The following is a 19,559-nucleotide window of genomic DNA, read 5'->3' as shown; positions in this document are numbered from 1 at the left end:
CTCGAGGGTCAGCGTTCCCATCATGCAGGGCCGAAGTGGCTCGAGGGTCAGCGTTCCCATCATGCAGGGCCGAAGTGGCTCGAGGGTCAGCGTTCCCATCATGCAGGGCCGAAGTGGCTCGAGGGTCAGCGTTCCCATCATGCAGGGCCGAAGTGGCTCGAGGGTCAGCGTTCCCATCATGCAGGGCCGAAGTGGCTCGAGGGTCAGCGTTCCCATCATGCAGGGCCGAAGTGGCTCGAGGGTCAGCGTACCCACGCAAGATTTTCTAACAAATATACTGCAATTCCACACATTTTCAGGGTGGGGAGAAATGTTTGCAGTTTTTAATATATCTGAATGAGAGTGACTAACATAATCAATGGGTTGACCATGCCTGCTCTACAGATACTAACTGGTCAAACCATTCCAGGCTTAGTCCATCAAAAACACCTACTGAGGTCAGCAAAAAAATACAGTTATTTGTGAATCTTTTTCTATTATTCAGCAAATGTTTTAACCATTGAATGTAGACTTTAAAGGGAACTTTATTGAACTCTATGGACTTTAAAGGGAACTTCTATTGAACTCTATGGACTTTAAAGGGAACTTCTATTGAACTCTATGGACTTTAAAGGGAACTTCTATTGAACTCTATGGACTTTAAAGGGAACTTCTATTGAACTCTATGGACTTTAAAGGGAACTTCTATTGAACTCTATGGACTTTAAAGGGAACTTCTATTGAACTCTATGGACTCAACATTACAGTGTTGTCAATACTTTTGATAGTTTCCTATGTTTTCTGGATGCCCTGATGCAGTGGTTCCCAACCAGGGGTACTAAGACCCCTGGGGGTATTTAGTCTATCCACAGGGGTTACTAGAGAAGACTCATGAGACCATAGGCCTAATGGTAAAATCCTCATGATGGGGTACTAGGACCCCTGGTGGTATTTGGTCTATCCACAGGGGTTACTTGAGAAGACTTGTGAGACCACAGGCCTAATGGTAAAATCCTCATGATGGGGTACTAGGACCCCTGGTGGTACCTGGTCTATCCACAGGGGTTACTAGAGAAGACTTGTGAGACCACAGGCCTAATGGTAAAATCCTCATGATGGGGTACTTCAGGCAGAGCAGAATTCAGTTGGTGGCACAGTAACCAAAAAAGGTTGGGAACCACTGGCCTAAAGGGTCTAGACATCACCAGCTATCACCACTGTAAATGACCAGTACAGACAGTCTCCTCATGGTTGGGAACCACTGGTCTAAAGGGTCTAGACATCACCAGCTATCACCACTGTAAATGACCAGTACAGACAGTCTCCTCATGGTTGGGAACCACTGGTCTAAAGGGTCTAGACATCACCACTGTAAATCACCAGTACAGACAGTCTCCTCATGGTTGGGAACCACTGGCCTAAAGGGTCTAGACATCACCACTGTAAATCACCAGTACAGACAGTCTCCTCATGGTTGGGAACCACTGGTCTAAAGGGTCTAGACATCACCACTGTAAATCACCAGTACAGACAGTCTCCTCATGGTTGGGAACCACTGGTCTAAAGGGTCTAGACATCACCAGCTATCACCACTGTAAATCACCAGTACAGACAGTCTCCTCATGGTTGGGAACCACTGGTCTAAAGGGTCTAGACATCACCAGCTATCACCACTGTAAATCACCAGTACAGACAGTCTCCTCATGGCCACGCCAAAGTAACACCATCAAGTCTTGGGGATGGCTTAGGGTGGGTGGGGCTACTGTGGGCTGGTGTTTTGCAGGACAGAGACAGGAAGTTATAGTTATGTGGTTGAATGAGTGTTTGAGATAAGGTGACATGTTCTATAAGGTCTGGTCTTTCTGCAGGGCTGAGATGTGGAGGGGTCTATAAGGTCTGGTCTTTCTGCAGGGCTGAGATGTGGAGGGGTCTATAAGGTCTGGTCTTTCTGCAGGGCTGAGATGTGGAGGGGTCTATAAGGTCTGGTCTTTCTGCAGGGCTGAGATGTGGAGAGGTCTATAAGGTCTGGTCTTTCTGCAGGGCTGAGATGTGGAGAGGTCTATAAGGTCTGGTCTTTCTGCAGGGCTGAGATGTGGAGGGGTCTATATAAGGTCTGGTCTTTCTGCAGGGCTGAGATGTGGAGGGGTCTATAAGGTCTGGTCTTTCTGCAGGGCTGAGAGGTCTATAAGGTCTGGTCTTTCTGCAGGGCTGAGAGGTGGAGGGGTCTATAAGGTCTGGTCTTTCTGCAGGGCTGAGTGGTGGAGGGGTCTATAAGGTCTGGTCTTTCTGCAGGGCTGAGATGTGGAGGGGTCTATAAGGTCTGGTCTTTCTGCAGGGCTGAGAGGTGGAGGGGTCTATAAGGTCTGGTCTTTCTGCAGGGCTGAGAGGTGGAGGGGTCTATAAGGTCTGGTCTTTCTGCAGGGCTGAGAGGTGGAGGGGTCTATAAGGTCTGGTCTTTCTGCAGGGCTGAGAGGTGGAGGGGTCTATAAGGTCTGGTCTTTCTGCAGGGCTGAGATGTTTAGGGATCTATAAGGTCTGGTCTTTCTGCAGGGCTGAGATGTGGAGAGGTCTATAAGGTCTGGTCTTTCTGCAGGGCTGAGATGTGGAGAGGTGGAGGGGTCTATAAGGTCTGGTCTTTCTGCAGGGCTGAGAGGTGGAGGGGTCTGGTCTTTCTGCAGGGCTGAGAGGTGGAGGGGTCTATAAGGTCTGGTCTTTCTGCAGGGCTGAGAGGTCTATACGGTCTGGTCTTTCTGCAGGGCTGAGATGTGGAGAGGTGGAGGTGCTCGTCCACTCCACTCCCTCAGCTGTCCATCCTTGAAGATGAGGTTGAGAGCGGGCAGCGGAACACCAGACTCGGCCGGGGGCTGGCTGAGAGGACCGGACACTCCACTGTCAGGGTCAGGCTGACCCTGGCTGCCATCCTATAAGACACACAGGTCAGGGTTCAAAGGTCAGTTGTTTATAACACAGTACATTAGGCACCAAAAGGAAAAAAACGGAATAAAACAGGGCAGGAATTGTCCAATAAGAAATACCTGGAATTATCCAATACGAAACGCTAATGTACATTTTCCATTGCAAAACATTTAAAAACGTTTTCTGTTGTGTGCCCTTATGAACACGACCCACTTTCTACTTTCATGTAGTATGTTACCAGTACTAATGAGCCAGCTCTTTCATGTAGTATGTTACCAGTACTAATGAGCCAGTTCTTTCATGTAGTATGTTACCAGTACTAATGAGCCAGCTCTTTCATGTGGTATGTTACCAGTACTAATGAGCCAGCTCTTTCATGTACTATGTTACCAGTACTAACGAGCCAGCGCTTTCATGTAGTATGTTACCAGTACTAATGAGCCAGCTCTTTCATGTACTATGTTACCAGTACTAATGAGCCAGCTCTTTCATGTGGTATGTTACCAGTACTAATGAGCCAGCTCTTTCATGTACTATGTTACCAGTACTAATGAGCCAGCCCTTTCATGTAGTATGTTACCAGTACTAATGAGCCAGCTCTTTCATGTGGTATGTTACCAGTACTAATGAGCCAGCTCTTTCATGTAGTATGTTACCAGTACTAATGAGCCAGCTCTTTCATGTACTATGTTACCAGTACTAATGAGCCAGCTCTTTCATGTGGTATGTTACCAGTACTAATGAGCCAGCTCTTTCATGTACTATGTTACCAGTACTAATGAGCCAGCTCTTTCATGTGGTATGTTACCAGTACTAATGAGCCAGCTCTTTCATGTACTATGTTACCAGTACTAACGAGCCAGCGCTTTCATGTAGTATGTTACCAGTACTAATGAGCCAGCTCTTTCATGTACTATGTTACCAGTACTAATGAGCCAGCTCTTTCATGTGGTATGTTACCAGTACTAATGAGCCAGCTCTTTCATGTACTATGTTACCAGTACTAATGAGCCAGCCCTTTCATGTAGTCTGTTACCAGTACTAATGAGCCAGCTCTTTCATGTGGTATGTTACCAGTACTAATGAGCCAGCTCTTTCATGTAGTATGTTACCAGTACTAATGAGCCAGCTCTTTCATGTACTATGTTACCAGTACTAATGAGCCAGCGCTTTCATGTAGTATGTTACCAGTACTAATGAGCCAGCTCTTTCATGTAGTATGTTACCAGTACTAATGAGCCAGCTCTTTCATGTAGTATGTTACCAGTACTAATGAGCCAGCTCTTTCATGTAGTATGTTACCAGTACTAATGAGCCAGCTCTTTCATGTGGTATGTTACCAGTACTAATGAGCCAGCTCTTTCATGTAGTATGTTACCAGTACTAATGAGCCAGCTCTTTCATGTAGTATGTTACCAGTACTAATGAGCCAGCTCTTTCATGTAGTATGTTACCAGTACTAATGAGCCAGCTCTTTCATGTAGTATGTTACCAGTACTAATGAGCCAGCTCTTTCATGTAGTATGTTACCAGTACTAATGAGCCAGCTCTTTCATGTAGTATGTTACCAGTACTAATGAGCCAGCTCTTTCATGTAGTATGTTACCAGTACTAATGAGCCAGCTCTTTCATGTAGTATGTTACCAGTACTAATGAGCCAGCTCTTTCATGTAGTATGTTACCAGTACTAATGAGCCAGCTCTTTCATGTGGTATGTTACCAGTACTAATGAGCCAGCTCTTTCATGTAGTATGTTACCAGTACTAATGAGCCAGCTCTTTCATGTAGTATGTTACCAGTACTAATGAGCCAGCTCTTTCATGTGGTATGTTACCAGTACTAATGAGCCAGCTCTTTCATGTAGTATGTTACCAGTACTAATGAGCCAGCTCTTTCATGTAGTATGTTACCAGTACTAATGAGCCAGCTCTTTCATGTGGTATGTTACCAGTACTAATGAGCCAGCTCTTTCATGTAGTATGTTACCAGTACTAATGAGCCAGCTCTTTCATGTAGTATGTTACCAGTACTAATGAGCCAGCTCTTTCATGTAGTATGTTACCAGTACTAATGAGCCAGCTCTTTCATGTAGTATGTTACCAGTACTAATGAGCCAGCTCTTTCATGTAGTATGTTACCAGTACTAATGAGCCAGCTCTTTCATGTAGTATGTTACCAGTACTAATGAGCCAGCTCTTTCATGTAGTATGTTACCAGTACTAATGAGCCAGCTCTTTCATGTGGTATGTTACCAGTACTAATGAGCCAGCTCTTTCATGTAGTATGTTACCAGTACTAATGAGCCAGCTCTTTCATGTAGTATGTTACCAGTACTAATGAGCCAGCTCTTTCATGTAGTATGTTACCAGTACTAATGAGCCAGCTCTTTCATGTAGTATGTTACCAGTACTAATGAGCCAGCTCTTTCATGTGGTATGTTACCAGTACTAATGAGCCAGCTCTTTCATGTAGTATGTTACCAGTACTAATGAGCCAGCTCTTTCATGTAGTATGTTACCAGTACTAATGAGCCAGCTCTTTCATGTAGTATGTTACCAGTACTAATGAGCCAGCTCTTTCATGTAGTATGTTACCAGTACTAATGAGCCAGCTCTTTCATGTAGTATGTTACCAGTACTAATGAGCCAGCTCTTTCATGTAGTATGTTACCAGTACTAATGAGCCAGCTCTTTCATGTAGTATGTTACCAGTACTAATGAGCCAGCTCTTTCATGTAGTATGTTACCAGTACTAATGAGCCAGCTCTTTCATGTAGTATGTTACCAGTACTAATGAGCCAGCTCTTTCATGTAGTATGTTACCAGTACTAATGAGCCAGCTCTTTCATGTAGTATGTTACCAGTACTAATGAGCCAGCTCTTTCATGTAGTATGTTACCAGTACTAATGAGCCAGCTCTTTCATGTAGTATGTTACCAGTACTAATGAGCCAGCTCTTTCATGTAGTATGTTACCAGTACTAATGAGCCAGCTCTTTCATGTAGTATGTTACCAGTACTAATGAGCCAGCTCTTTCATGTAGTATGTTACCAGTACTAATGAGCCAGCTCTTTCATGTAGTATGTTACCAGTACTAATGAGCCAGCTCTTTCATGTAGTATGTTACCAGTACTAATGAGCCAGCTCTTTCATGTAGTATGTTACCAGTACTAATGAGCCAGCTCTTTCATGTAGTATGTTACCAGTACTAATGAGCCAGCTCTTTCATGTAGTATGTTACCAGTACTAATGAGCCAGCTCTTTCATGTAGTATGTTACCAGTACTAATGAGCCAGCTCTTTCATGTGGTATGTTACCAGTACTAATGAGCCAGCTCTTTCATGTAGTATGTTACCAGTACTAATGAGCCAGCTCTTTCATGTATGTATGTTACCAGTACTAATGAGCCAGCTCTTTCATGTGGTATGTTACCAGTACTAATGAGCCAGCTCTTTCATGTAGTATGTTACCAGTACTAATGAGCCAGCTCTTTCATGTAGTATGTTACCAGTACTAATGAGCCAGCTCTTTCATGTAGTATGTTACCAGTACTAATGAGCCAGCTCTTTCATGTAGTATGTTACCAGTACTAATGAGCCAGCTCTTTCATGTAGTATGTTACCAGTACTAATGAGCCAGCTCTTTCATGTGGTATGTTACCAGTACTAATGAGCCAGCTCTTTCATGTAGTATGTTACCAGTACTTTGAGCCAGCTCTTTCATGTAGTATGTTACCAGTACTAATGAGCCAGCTCTTTCATGTGGTATGTTACCAGTACTAATGAGCCAGCTCTTTCATGTAGTATGTTACCAGTACTAATGAGCCAGCTCTTTCATGTAGTATGTTACCAGTACTAATGAGCCAGCTCTTTCATGTAGTAGTATGTTACCAGTACTAATGAGCCAGCTCTTTCATGTGGTATGTTACCAGTACTAATGAGCCAGCTCTTTCATGTGGTATGTTACCAGTACTAATGAGCCAGCTCTTTCATGTAGTATGTTACCAGTACTAATGAGCCAGCTCTTTCATGTAGTATGTTACCAGTACTAATGAGCCAGCTCTTTCATGTAGTATGTTACCAGTACTAATGAGCCAGCTCTTTCATGTGGTATGTTACCAGTACTAATGAGCCAGCTCTTTCATGTACTATGTTACCAGTACTAATGAACCAGCTCTTTCATGTAGTATGTTACCAGTACTAATGAGCCAGCTCTTTCATGTGGTATGTTACCAGTACTAATGAGCCAGCTCTTTCATGTAGTATGTTACCAGTACTAATGAGCCAGCTCTTTCATGTACAGTGCCATGAAAAAGTATTTGACCCCTTTATGTTTTTCTCTATTTAAAATAAAAATTGACAGTGTTCCAGACCACTGTGTGACCACGGTCTCTGTAGCCGATGTGAGCAAGAGCTTTAAACAGGGCAACATTCACAAGGCCACAGGGCCAGACGGATTACCAAGGTGTCTACTCAGAATATGCGCTGAACAACTGGCAAGTTTCTTAAGTGAAATGTTCAACCTGCCCCTGACTGAGTCTGTAATACCTACATGTTTCAAGCAGACCCACCATAATCCCTGTGCCCAAGAACACCAAGGTAACCTGTCTAAATGACTACCACCCTGTAGCACTCACATCCGTAGTCATGAAATGCTGGGCTCTCCTCAATGCCATCAAATGAAAGAAAGTCCATATAGGGGAAGTACTTTCCCATGGGACGGGACGTGTTGATCTTACTCTAGATCTTTCTCTCTCCACCCCTTGCCCACATTGTGTAACAGCCGGAGTGTTGGAACAGCGAGCCTGGTGCAAAAGGGGATGTCCTGGAATAATATTTGATATAGATCTACAGTTAGACTGGACATAAATAACAAAATCACTAGAATGACCGGGTCTGCATACTTTCCTCATTATTTGGCCCTATTTGTCCATTAGTGTGAAGGGAGATTATAAATTAGGATTCTGTAAAAAGCTGGTGTGATGTATTAGTCTAGACCTGAATCCAATCGAGAATCTGTGGAAAGAACTGAAAACTGCTGTTCACAAATGCTCTCCATCCAACCTCGCTGAGCTCGAGCTGTTTTGCAAGGAGGAATGGGAAAAAAATTCAGTCTCTCGATGTGCAAAACTGATAGAGACATACCCCAAGCGACTTACAGCTGTAATCGCAGCAAAAGGTGGCGCTACAAAGTATTAACTTAATGGATATTGGGGCTGAATCATTTTGCACGCCCAATTTTTCAGTTTTTGATTTGTTAAAAAAGTTTGAAATATCCAATAAATGTCGTTCCACTTCATGATTGTGTCCCACTTGTTGTTGATTCTTCACAAAAAAATACAGTTTTATATCTTTATGTTTGAAGCCTGAAATGTGGCAAAAGGTCGCAAAGTTCAAGGGGGCCGAATACTTTCGCAAGGCAATGTATGTATATGGATATTGATATATGGATATTGATATATGGATATTGATATATTGATATATGGATATTGATATATGGATATTGATATATGTATATATGGATATATGGATATATGGATATATGGATATATGGATATATGGATATTGATATATGTATATTGATATATGGATATTGATATATGGATATTGATATATGGATATTGATATATGGATATTGATATATGGATATTGATATATGGATATTGATATATGTATATTGATATATGGATATTGATATATGGATATTGATATATGGATATTGATATATGGATATTGATATATGGATATTGATATATGTATATTGATATATGGATATTGATATATGGATATTGATATATGGATATTGATATATGGATATTGATATATGGATATTGATATATGTATATTGATATATGGATATTGATATATGGATATTGATATATGGATATTGATATATGGATATTGATATATGGATATTGATATATGTATATATGGATATTGATATATGGATATTGATATATGGATATTGATATATGTATATATGGATATTGATATATGGATATTGATATATGGATATTGATATATGGATATTGATATATGGATATATGGATATTGATATATGTATATTGATATATGGATATATGGATATTGATATATGGATATTGATATATGGATATATGGATATTGATATATGGATATTGATATATGGATATTGATATATGTATATTGATATATGGATATTGATATATGGATATTGATATATGGATATTGATATATGTATATTGATATATGGATATTGATATATGGATATATGGATATTGATATATGGATATTGATATATGTATATTGATATATGTATATTGATATATGTATATTGATATATGGATATTGATATATGGATATTGATATATGTATATTGATATATGGATATTGATATATGGATATTGATATATTGATATATGGATATTGATATATGGATATTGATATATGTATATATGGATATTGATATATGGATATTGATATATGATATTATATTGATATATGGATATATGGATATTGATATATGTATATTGATATATGGATATATGGATATTGATATATGGATATTGATATATGTATATTGATATATGGATATTGATATATGGATATTGATATATGGATATGGATATTGATATTGATATATGGATATATGGATATTGATATAGATATATGGATATTGATATATGGATATTGATATATGGATATTGATATATGGATATTGATATATGGATATTGATATATGGATATTGATATATGGATATTGATATATGGATATTGATATATGGATATGGATATTGATATTGATATATGGATATATGGATATTGATATAGATATATGGATATTGATATATGGATATTGATATATGGATATTGATATATGGATATTGATATATGGATATTGATATATGGATATTGATATATTGATATATGGATATTGATATATGGATATTGATATATGATATATATTGATATATGGATATTGATATATGGATATTGATATATTGATATTGATATATGGATATTGATATATGGATATTGATATATGATATATATGGATATTGATATATGATATATGGATATTGATATATGGATATTGATATATGGATATTGATATATGGATATATGGATATTGATATATATATGGATATGGATATATGGATATTGATATATGGATATTGATATATGGATATATGGATATTGATATATGGATATTGATATATGTATATATGGATATTGATATATGGATATATGGATATATATATATATTGATATATGGATATTGATATATGGATATATGGATATTGATATATGGATATTGATATATGGATATTGGATATATGGATATTGATATATGGATATTGATATATATGGATATATGGATATTGATATATGGATATTGATATATTGATATATGGATATTGATATATGGATATTGATATATGGATATTGATATATGTATATATGGATATTGATATATGGATATATGGATATTGATATTGATATATGGATATTGATATATGGATATTGATATATGGATATATGGATATTGATATATGGATATTGATATATATTGATATATGGATATTGATATATGATATTATATATGGATATTGATATATGATATTGATATATGGATATATGGATATTGATATATGGATATTGATATATGGATATTGATATATGGATATATGGATATTGATATATGGATATTGATATATGGATATTGATATTGATATATGGATATTGATATTGGATATATGGATATTGATATATGGGATATATGGATATTGATATATGGATATTGATATATGGTATATATGGATATATGGATATATGGATATTGATATATGGATATTGATATATGGATATATGGATATTGATATATGGATATATGGATATTGATATATGGATATTGATATATGGATATTGATATATGGATATTGATATATGTATATATGGATATTGATATATGGATATATGGATATTGATATATGGATATATGGATATTGATATATGGATATATGGATATTGATATATGGATATTGATATTGGATATATGATATATATGGATATTGATATATGGATATATGGATATTGATATATGGATATTGGATATTGATATATGGATATTGATATATGGATATTGATATATGGATATATATTATATGATATATGATATATGGATATTGGATATTGATATATGATATATATGGATATTGATTGATATTGATATATGGATATTGATATATGGATATTGATATATGGATATTGATATATGATATTATATATGGATATTGATATATGGATATATGGATATTGATATATTGATATATGGATATTGATATGGATATATATATGGATATTGATATATGGATATTGATATATGGATATTGATATTGATATTGATATATTGATATATGGATATTGATATATGGATATATGGATATGGATATATGGATATTGATATATGGATATTGATATTGATGATATTGATATATGGATATTGATATTGATATATATGGATATTGATATATGGATATTGATATATGGATATTGATATATGGATATTGATATATTGATATATGGATATTGATATTGATATATGGATATGATATTGATATATGGATATTGATATATATGATATATGGATATTGATATATGGATATATTGATATATGGATATTGATATATGTATATATGGATATTGATATATGGATATATGGATATATGATATGATATTGATATATGGATATTGATATATGGATATTGATATATGGATATTGATATATGTATATATATTGATATATGATATATTGATATATGGATATTGATATATATATTGATATATGGATATTGGATATATGGATATTATATATGGATATATGGATATATTGATATATGATATTGATATATGGATATATGGATATTGATATATTGATATATGGATATTGATATATGGATATATATGGATATTGATATATATGGATATATGATATATATATTGATATATTGATATATGGATATTGATATATTGATATATGGATATTGATATATGTATATATGGATATTGATATATGGATATATGATATTGATATTGATATATGGATATTGATATATGGATATTGATATTGATATATGGATATTGATATATGGATATTGATATATGGATATTGATATATGGATATTGATATATGGATATTGATATATGGATATTGATATATGGATATTGATATTGTATATATGGATATTGATATATGGATATTGATATATGGATATTGATATATGGATATTGATATATGGATATTGTGATATATGGATATTGATATATGGATATTGATATATGGATATTATATATGGATATTGATATATGGATATATGGATATTGATATATGGATATTGATATATGGATATGGATATTGATATATGGATATTGATATATGGATATTGATATGGATATGGATATTGATATTGATATATGGATATTGATATATGGATATTGATATATGGATATATATTGATATATGGATATTGATATATGGATATTGATATATGGATATTGATATATGGATATTGATATATGGATATATGGATATTGATATATGGATATGATATTGATATATGGATATTGATATATGGATATTGATATATGGATATTGATATATGGATATTGATATATGGATATTGATATATGATATATTGATATATGGATATTGATATATGGATATTGATATATGGATATTGATATATGGATATTGATATATGGATATTGATATATGGATATTGATATATGGATATTGATATATGGATATTGATATATGGATATTGATATATGGATATTGATATATGGATATTGATATAGATATATGGATATTGATATATGGATATTGATATATGGATATTGATATATGGATATTGATATATGGATATTGATATATTGATATATGGATATTGATATATGGATATTGATATATGGATATTGATATATGGATATTGATATATGGATATTGATATATGGATATTGATATATGGATATTGATATATGGATATTGATATATGGATATATGGATATTGATATATGGATATATGGATATTGATATATGGATATTGATATATGGATATTGATATATGGATATATGGATATTGATATATGGATATTGATATATGGATATTGATATATGGATATTGATATATGGATATTGATATATGGATATTGATATATGGATATTGATATATATTGATATATGGATATGATATATGATATTGATATATGGATATTGATATATGGATATTGATATATGGATATTGATATATGATATATGGATATTGATATATGGATATATGATATATATTGATATATGGATATATGGATATTGATATATGTATATTGATATATGGATATATGGATATTGATATATGGATATTGATATATGGATATTGATATATGGATATTGATATATGTATATGGATATTGATATATGTATATGGATATTGATATATGGATATTGATATATGTATATGGATATTGATATATGGATATTGATATATGTATATGGATATTGATATATGGATATATGTATATTGATATATTGATATATGGATATTGATATATGGATATTGATATATGTATATTGATATATGGATATTGATATATGTATATTGATATATGGATATTGATATATGGATATTGATATATGGATATTGATATATGTATATTGATATATGGATATTGATATATGGATATTGATATATGGATATATGGATATTGATATATGGATATTGATATATGGATATTGATATATGGATATATGGATATTGATGGATATTGATATATGGATATTGATATATGGATATTGATATATGGATATTGATATATGGATATTGATATATGGATATTGATATATGGATATTGATATGGATATTGATATATGGATATATGGATATTGATATATGGATATTGATATATGGATATTGATATATGGATATTGATATATGTATATTGATATATGGATATTGATATATGGATATTGATATATGGATATTGATATTATATGGATATTGATATATGGATATTGATATATGGATATTGATATATGTATATTGATATATGGATATTGGATATATATGGATATATGGATATTGATATATGGATATTGATATATGGATATTGATATATGGATATTGATATATGGATATTGATATATGTATATTGATATATGGATATTGATATATGGATATTGATATATGGGATATTGATATTGATATATGGATATTGATATATGGATATTGATATATGGATATTGATATATGGATATTGATATATGGATATTGATATATGGATATTGATATATGGATATTGATATATGTATATGATATATGGATATTGATATATGGATATTGATATATGGATATTGATATATGGATATTGATATATGGATATTGATATATGGATATTGATATATGGATATTGATATATGGATATTGATATATGGATATTGATATATGTATATTGATATGTATATTGATATATGGATATTGATATATGGATATATGGATATTATATATGGATATATGGATATATGGATATTGATATATGATATTGATATATGGATATTGATATATGGATATATGGATATTGATATATGGATATTGATATATGGATATTGATATATGTATATTGATATATGGATATTGATATATGGATATTGATATATGGATATTGATATATGGATATTGATATATGGATATTGATATATGGATATTATATGGATATGGATATTGATATGGATGGATATATGGATATTGATATATGTATATTGATATATGGATATTGATATGATATATGGGTATATTGATATATGGATATTGATATATGGATATTGATATATGGATATATGGATATTGATATATGTATATTGATATATGGATATATGTATATTGATATATGGATATATGGATATTGATATATGTATATTGATATATGATATATGTATATTGATATATGGATATTGATATATGGATATTGATATATGGATATTGATATATGGATATTGATATATGGATATTGATATATGGATATTGATATATGTATGTATGTGGATATATGTATATTTGTGCATCACCTGTTTTGATAATGACAGTTATAAGGATGATGTAATTATCATTCATGTTGCTGTTGTCTGGTTTATTTTTGCAGTCTTAATGTCCTCAGTATGACCTCATTTCTTTCTCTATTTTATTTCCCTCTATGTGCTGCTGTATTATGTGTCTGATTCCGAAAGAGGATGCTTCTCTCATGGCCATAGGTTTATAGGGGTTCTGGCTGGGCGCTTGAGGGGTGGCAGCATGGAAACAGGTTTATGAGACTGGACCACTTTCAGTGTTCTGTTCCGATTGGCTGGTTTGATTTGAGTGCTCTTCAAGTGGCAGCAAGGTGTAATACAATAGAAAGCAGCTCTTACCTGGAACGACTGAACAAAACTCAGAACATTCAGTGACAGTGTTCGGCTGGAATGAAGTAAGTCTTGAAGGCTGAAACAACAAAGAATTACACCTTCATCCTTCTTTTAAGTTGACACTTTATAAGATAACACCCCCCCCAAAAAAAAACAACCTCTAGTCTTTTTCCATTTCCCTCCAGTAAAAGTTCCTCCAGTACCTGTCTTTGCTACAGAGGCCGTGCGAGGCGATCTTTCGGCATATTTTGCGGTTGAGCTCGGAGCTGAAGAGAGGCATCCCAAAGCACAGCTCGAGAGGGACCCACTCATCTTCTGTCAACGGCACTGCAGGGGGGGGGGGTACAAAACATTACATCATCAAACGGGGACAAGAAGAGAGATAAGTCACAGAACGGAACGTGATAGTATAAGAATATAGAATAGATTAGAATAAAACCAAGGATGGAAATTCCCTTTTGACCTCTCAGTGACACAGACTTACTAAAAACACATTAACAATATATACTGTAGACTGAGTCGACAAAACATTAGGAACACCTACTCCCTCCATGACATAGACTAACCAGGTGACTATATACTGTAGACTGAGTGGACAACACATCAGGAACACCTACTCCCTCCATGACATAGACTAACCAGGTGAATATATACTGTAGACTGAGTGGACAAAACATTAGGAACACCTACTCCCTCCATGACATAGTCTAACCAGGTGAATATATACTGTAGACTGAGTGGACAAAACATTAGGAACACCTACTCCCTCCATGACATAGTCTAACCAGGTGGAATATATACTGTAGACTGAGTGGACAAAACATTAGGAACACCTACTCCCTCCATGACATAGTCTAACCAGGTGAATATATACTGTAGACTGAGTGGACAACACATCAGGAACACCTACTCCCTCCATGACATAGACTAACCAGGTGAATATATAGTGTAGACTGAGTGGACAAAACATTAGGAACACCTACTCCCTCCATGACATAGACTAACCAGGTGAATATATACTGTAGACTGAGTGGACAAAACATTAGGAACACCTACTCCCTCCATGACATAGACTAACCAGGTGAATATATACTGTAGACTGAGTGGACAAAACATTAGGAACACCTACTCCCTCCATGACATAGACTAACCAGGTGAATATATACTGTAGACTGAGTGGACAACACATCAGGAACACCTACTCCCTCCATGACATAGTCTAACCAGGTGACTATATACTGTAGACTGAGTGGACAAACCATTAGGAACACCTACTCCCTCCATGACATAGTCATGATCATTTATTGATGTCACTTGTTAAATCCATTTCAATCAGTGTAGATGAAGGGGAGGAGACATGTAGATGGTGGGGAGGAGACATGTAGATGGAGGGGAGGAGACATGTAGGTTCCCTTGGAGAGTTCATCAATGAGCTTGATGCCTTGATAAGCTCCTTTCCTGAGGACGGCTCACCTCTCACAGTTCTGGGCGACTTTAACCTCCCCACGTCTACCTTTGACTCTTTCCTCTCTGCCTCCTTTTTTCCACTCCCTCCTCTTTTGACCTCACCCTCTCACCTTCCCCCCCTACTCACAAGGCAGGCAATACGCTCGACCTCATCTTTACTAGATGCTGTTCTTCCACTAACCTCATTGCAACTCCCCTCCAAGTCTCCGACCACTACCTTGTATCCTTTTCCCTCTCGCTCTCATCCAACACTTCCCACACTGCCCCTACTCGGATGGTATCGCGCCGTCCCAACCTTCGCTCTCTCTCCCCCGCTACTCTCTCCTCTTCCATCCTATCATCTCTTCCCTCTGCTCAAACCTTCTCCAACCTATCTCCTGATTCTGCCTCCTCAACCCTCCTCTCCTCCCTTTCTGCATCCTTTGACTCTCTATGTCCCCTATCCTCCAGGCCGGCTCGGTCCTCCCCTCCCGCTCCGTGGCTCGACGACTCATTGCGAGCTCACAGAACAGGGCTCCGGGCAGCCGAGCGGAAATGGAGGAAAACTCGCCTCTGCGGACCTGGCATCCTTTCACTCCCTCCCTCTCTACATTTTCCTCTTCTGTCGCTGCTGCTAAAGCCACTTTCTACCACTCTAAATTCCAAGCATCTGCCTCTAACCCTAGGAAGCTCTTTGCCACCTTCTCCTCCCTCCGGAATCCCCCCTCCTCCCTCTCTGCAGATGACTTCGTCAACCATTTTGAAAAGAAGGTCGACGACATCCGATCCTCGTTTGCTAAGTCAAACGACACCGCTGGTTCTGCTCACACTGCCCTACCCTGTGCTCTGACCTCTTTCTCCCCTCTCTCTCCAGATGAAATCTCGCGTCTAGTGACGGCCGGCCGCCCAACAACCTGCCCGCTTGACCCTATCCCCTCCTCTCTTCTCCAGACCATTTCCGGAGACCTTCTCCCTTACCTCACCTCGCTCATCAACTCATCCCTGACCGCTGGCTACGTCCCTTCCGTCTTCAAGAGAGCGAGAGTTGCACCCCTTCTGAAAAAACCTACACTCGATCCCTCCGATGTCAACAACTACAGACCAGTATCCCTTCTTTCTTTTCTCTCCAAAACTCTTGAACGTGCCGTCCTTGGCCAGCTCTCCCGCTATCTCTCTCAGAATGACCTTCTTGATCCAAATCAGTCAGGTTTCAAGACTAGTCATTCAACTGAGACTGCTCTTCTCTGTATCACGGAGGCGCTCCGCACTGCTAAAGCTAACTCTCTCTCCTCTGCTCTCATCCTTCTAGACCTATCGGCTGCCTTCGATACTGTGAACCATCAGATCCTCCTCTCCACCCTCTCCGAGTTGGGCATCTCCGGCGCGGCCCACGCTTGGATTGCGTCCTACCTGACAGGTCGCTCCTACCAGGTGGCGTGGCGAGAATCCGTCTCCTCACCACGTGCTCTCACCACTGGTGTCCCCCAGGGCTCTGTTCTAGGCCCTCTCCTATTCTCGCTATACACCAAGTCACTTGGCTCTGTCATAACCTCACATGGTCTCTCCTATCATTGCTATGCAGACGACACACAATTAATCTTCTCCTTTCCCCCTTCTGATGACCAGGTGGCGAATCGCATCTCTGCATGTCTGGCAGACATATCAGTGTGGATGACGGATCACCACCTCAAGCTGAACCTCGGCAAGACGGAGCTGCTCTTCCTCCCGGGAAGGACTGCCCGTTCCATGATCTCGCCATCACGATTGACAACTCCACTGTGTCCTCCTCCCAGAGCGCTAAGAACCTTGGCGTGATCCTGGACAACACCCTGTCGTTCTCAACTAACATCAAGGCGGTGGCCCGTTCCTGTAGGTTCATGCTCTACAACATCCCAGAGTACGACCTTGCCTCACACAGGAAGCGGCGCAGGTCCTAATCCAGGCACTTGTCATCTCCCGTCTGGATTACTGCAACTCGCTGTTGGCTGGGCTCCCTGCCTGTGCCATTAAACCCTACAACTCATCCAGAACGCCGCAGCCCGTCTGGTGTTCAACCTTCCCAAGTTCTCTCACGTCACCCCGCTCCTCCGCTCTCTCCACTGGCTTCCAGTTGAAGCTCGCATCCGCTACAAGACCATGGTGCTTGCCTACGGAGCTGTGAGGGGAACGGCACCTCAGTACCTCCAGGCTCTGATCAGGCCCTACACCCAAACAAGGGCACTGCGTTCATCCACCTCTGGCCTGCTCGCCTCCCTACCACTGAGGAAGTACAGTTCCCGCTCAGCCCAGTCAAAACTGTTCGCTGCTCTGGCCCCCCAATGGTGGAACAAACTCCCTCACGACGCCAGGACAGCGGAGTCAATCACCACCTTCCGGAGACACCTGAAACCCCACCTCTTTAAGGAATACCTAAGATAGGATAAAGTAATCCTTCTCACCCCCCCTTAAAAGATTTAGATGCACTATTGTAAAGTGGCTGCTCCACTGGATGTCATAAGGTGAATGCACCAATTTGTAAGTCGCTCTGGATAAGAGCGTCTGCTAAATGACTTAAATGTCATGTAAATGTAGATGGAGGGGAGGAGACATGTAGATGAAGGGGAGGAGACATGTAGATGGTGGGGAGGAGACATGTAGATGAAGGGGAGGAGACATGTAGATGAAGGGGAGGAGACATGTAGATGGAGGGGAGGAGACATGTAGATGGAGGGGAGGAGACATGTAGATGGAGGGGAGGAGACATGTAGATGAAGGGGAGGAGACATGTAGATGAAGGGGAGGAGACATGTA

The 19,559-nt window shown here is 37.2% G+C and overlaps 1 protein-coding gene across 2 annotated transcripts in view; it reads right to left on the bottom strand.

The window, feature by feature from the left end:
- Window positions 1–247: 247 nt before the first annotated feature.
- fam91a1 (family with sequence similarity 91 member A1) overlaps window positions 248–19,559 on the bottom strand; it is a 140,191-nt gene continuing 120,879 nt past the window's right edge. For both annotated transcript variants that reach the window (XM_065020109.1, XM_065020110.1), the window contains 3 exons: window positions 15,527–15,650; window positions 15,330–15,399; window positions 248–2,900 (listed from right to left, as the gene is read on the bottom strand). In XM_065020109.1, the coding sequence (XP_064876181.1) occupies window positions 2,712–2,900; window positions 15,330–15,399; window positions 15,527–15,650 (383 nt within the window). In that variant the 3' untranslated portion in view covers window positions 248–2,711. The remainder of the gene's footprint in view (window positions 2,901–15,329; window positions 15,400–15,526; window positions 15,651–19,559) is intronic.

This window comes from Oncorhynchus nerka, linkage group LG7 (assembly GCF_034236695.1).
Source record: "Oncorhynchus nerka isolate Pitt River linkage group LG7, Oner_Uvic_2.0, whole genome shotgun sequence".
Taxonomy (NCBI): Eukaryota; Metazoa; Chordata; class Actinopteri; order Salmoniformes; family Salmonidae; genus Oncorhynchus; species Oncorhynchus nerka.
This window is presented reverse-complemented; position numbering and strand designations above follow the sequence as displayed.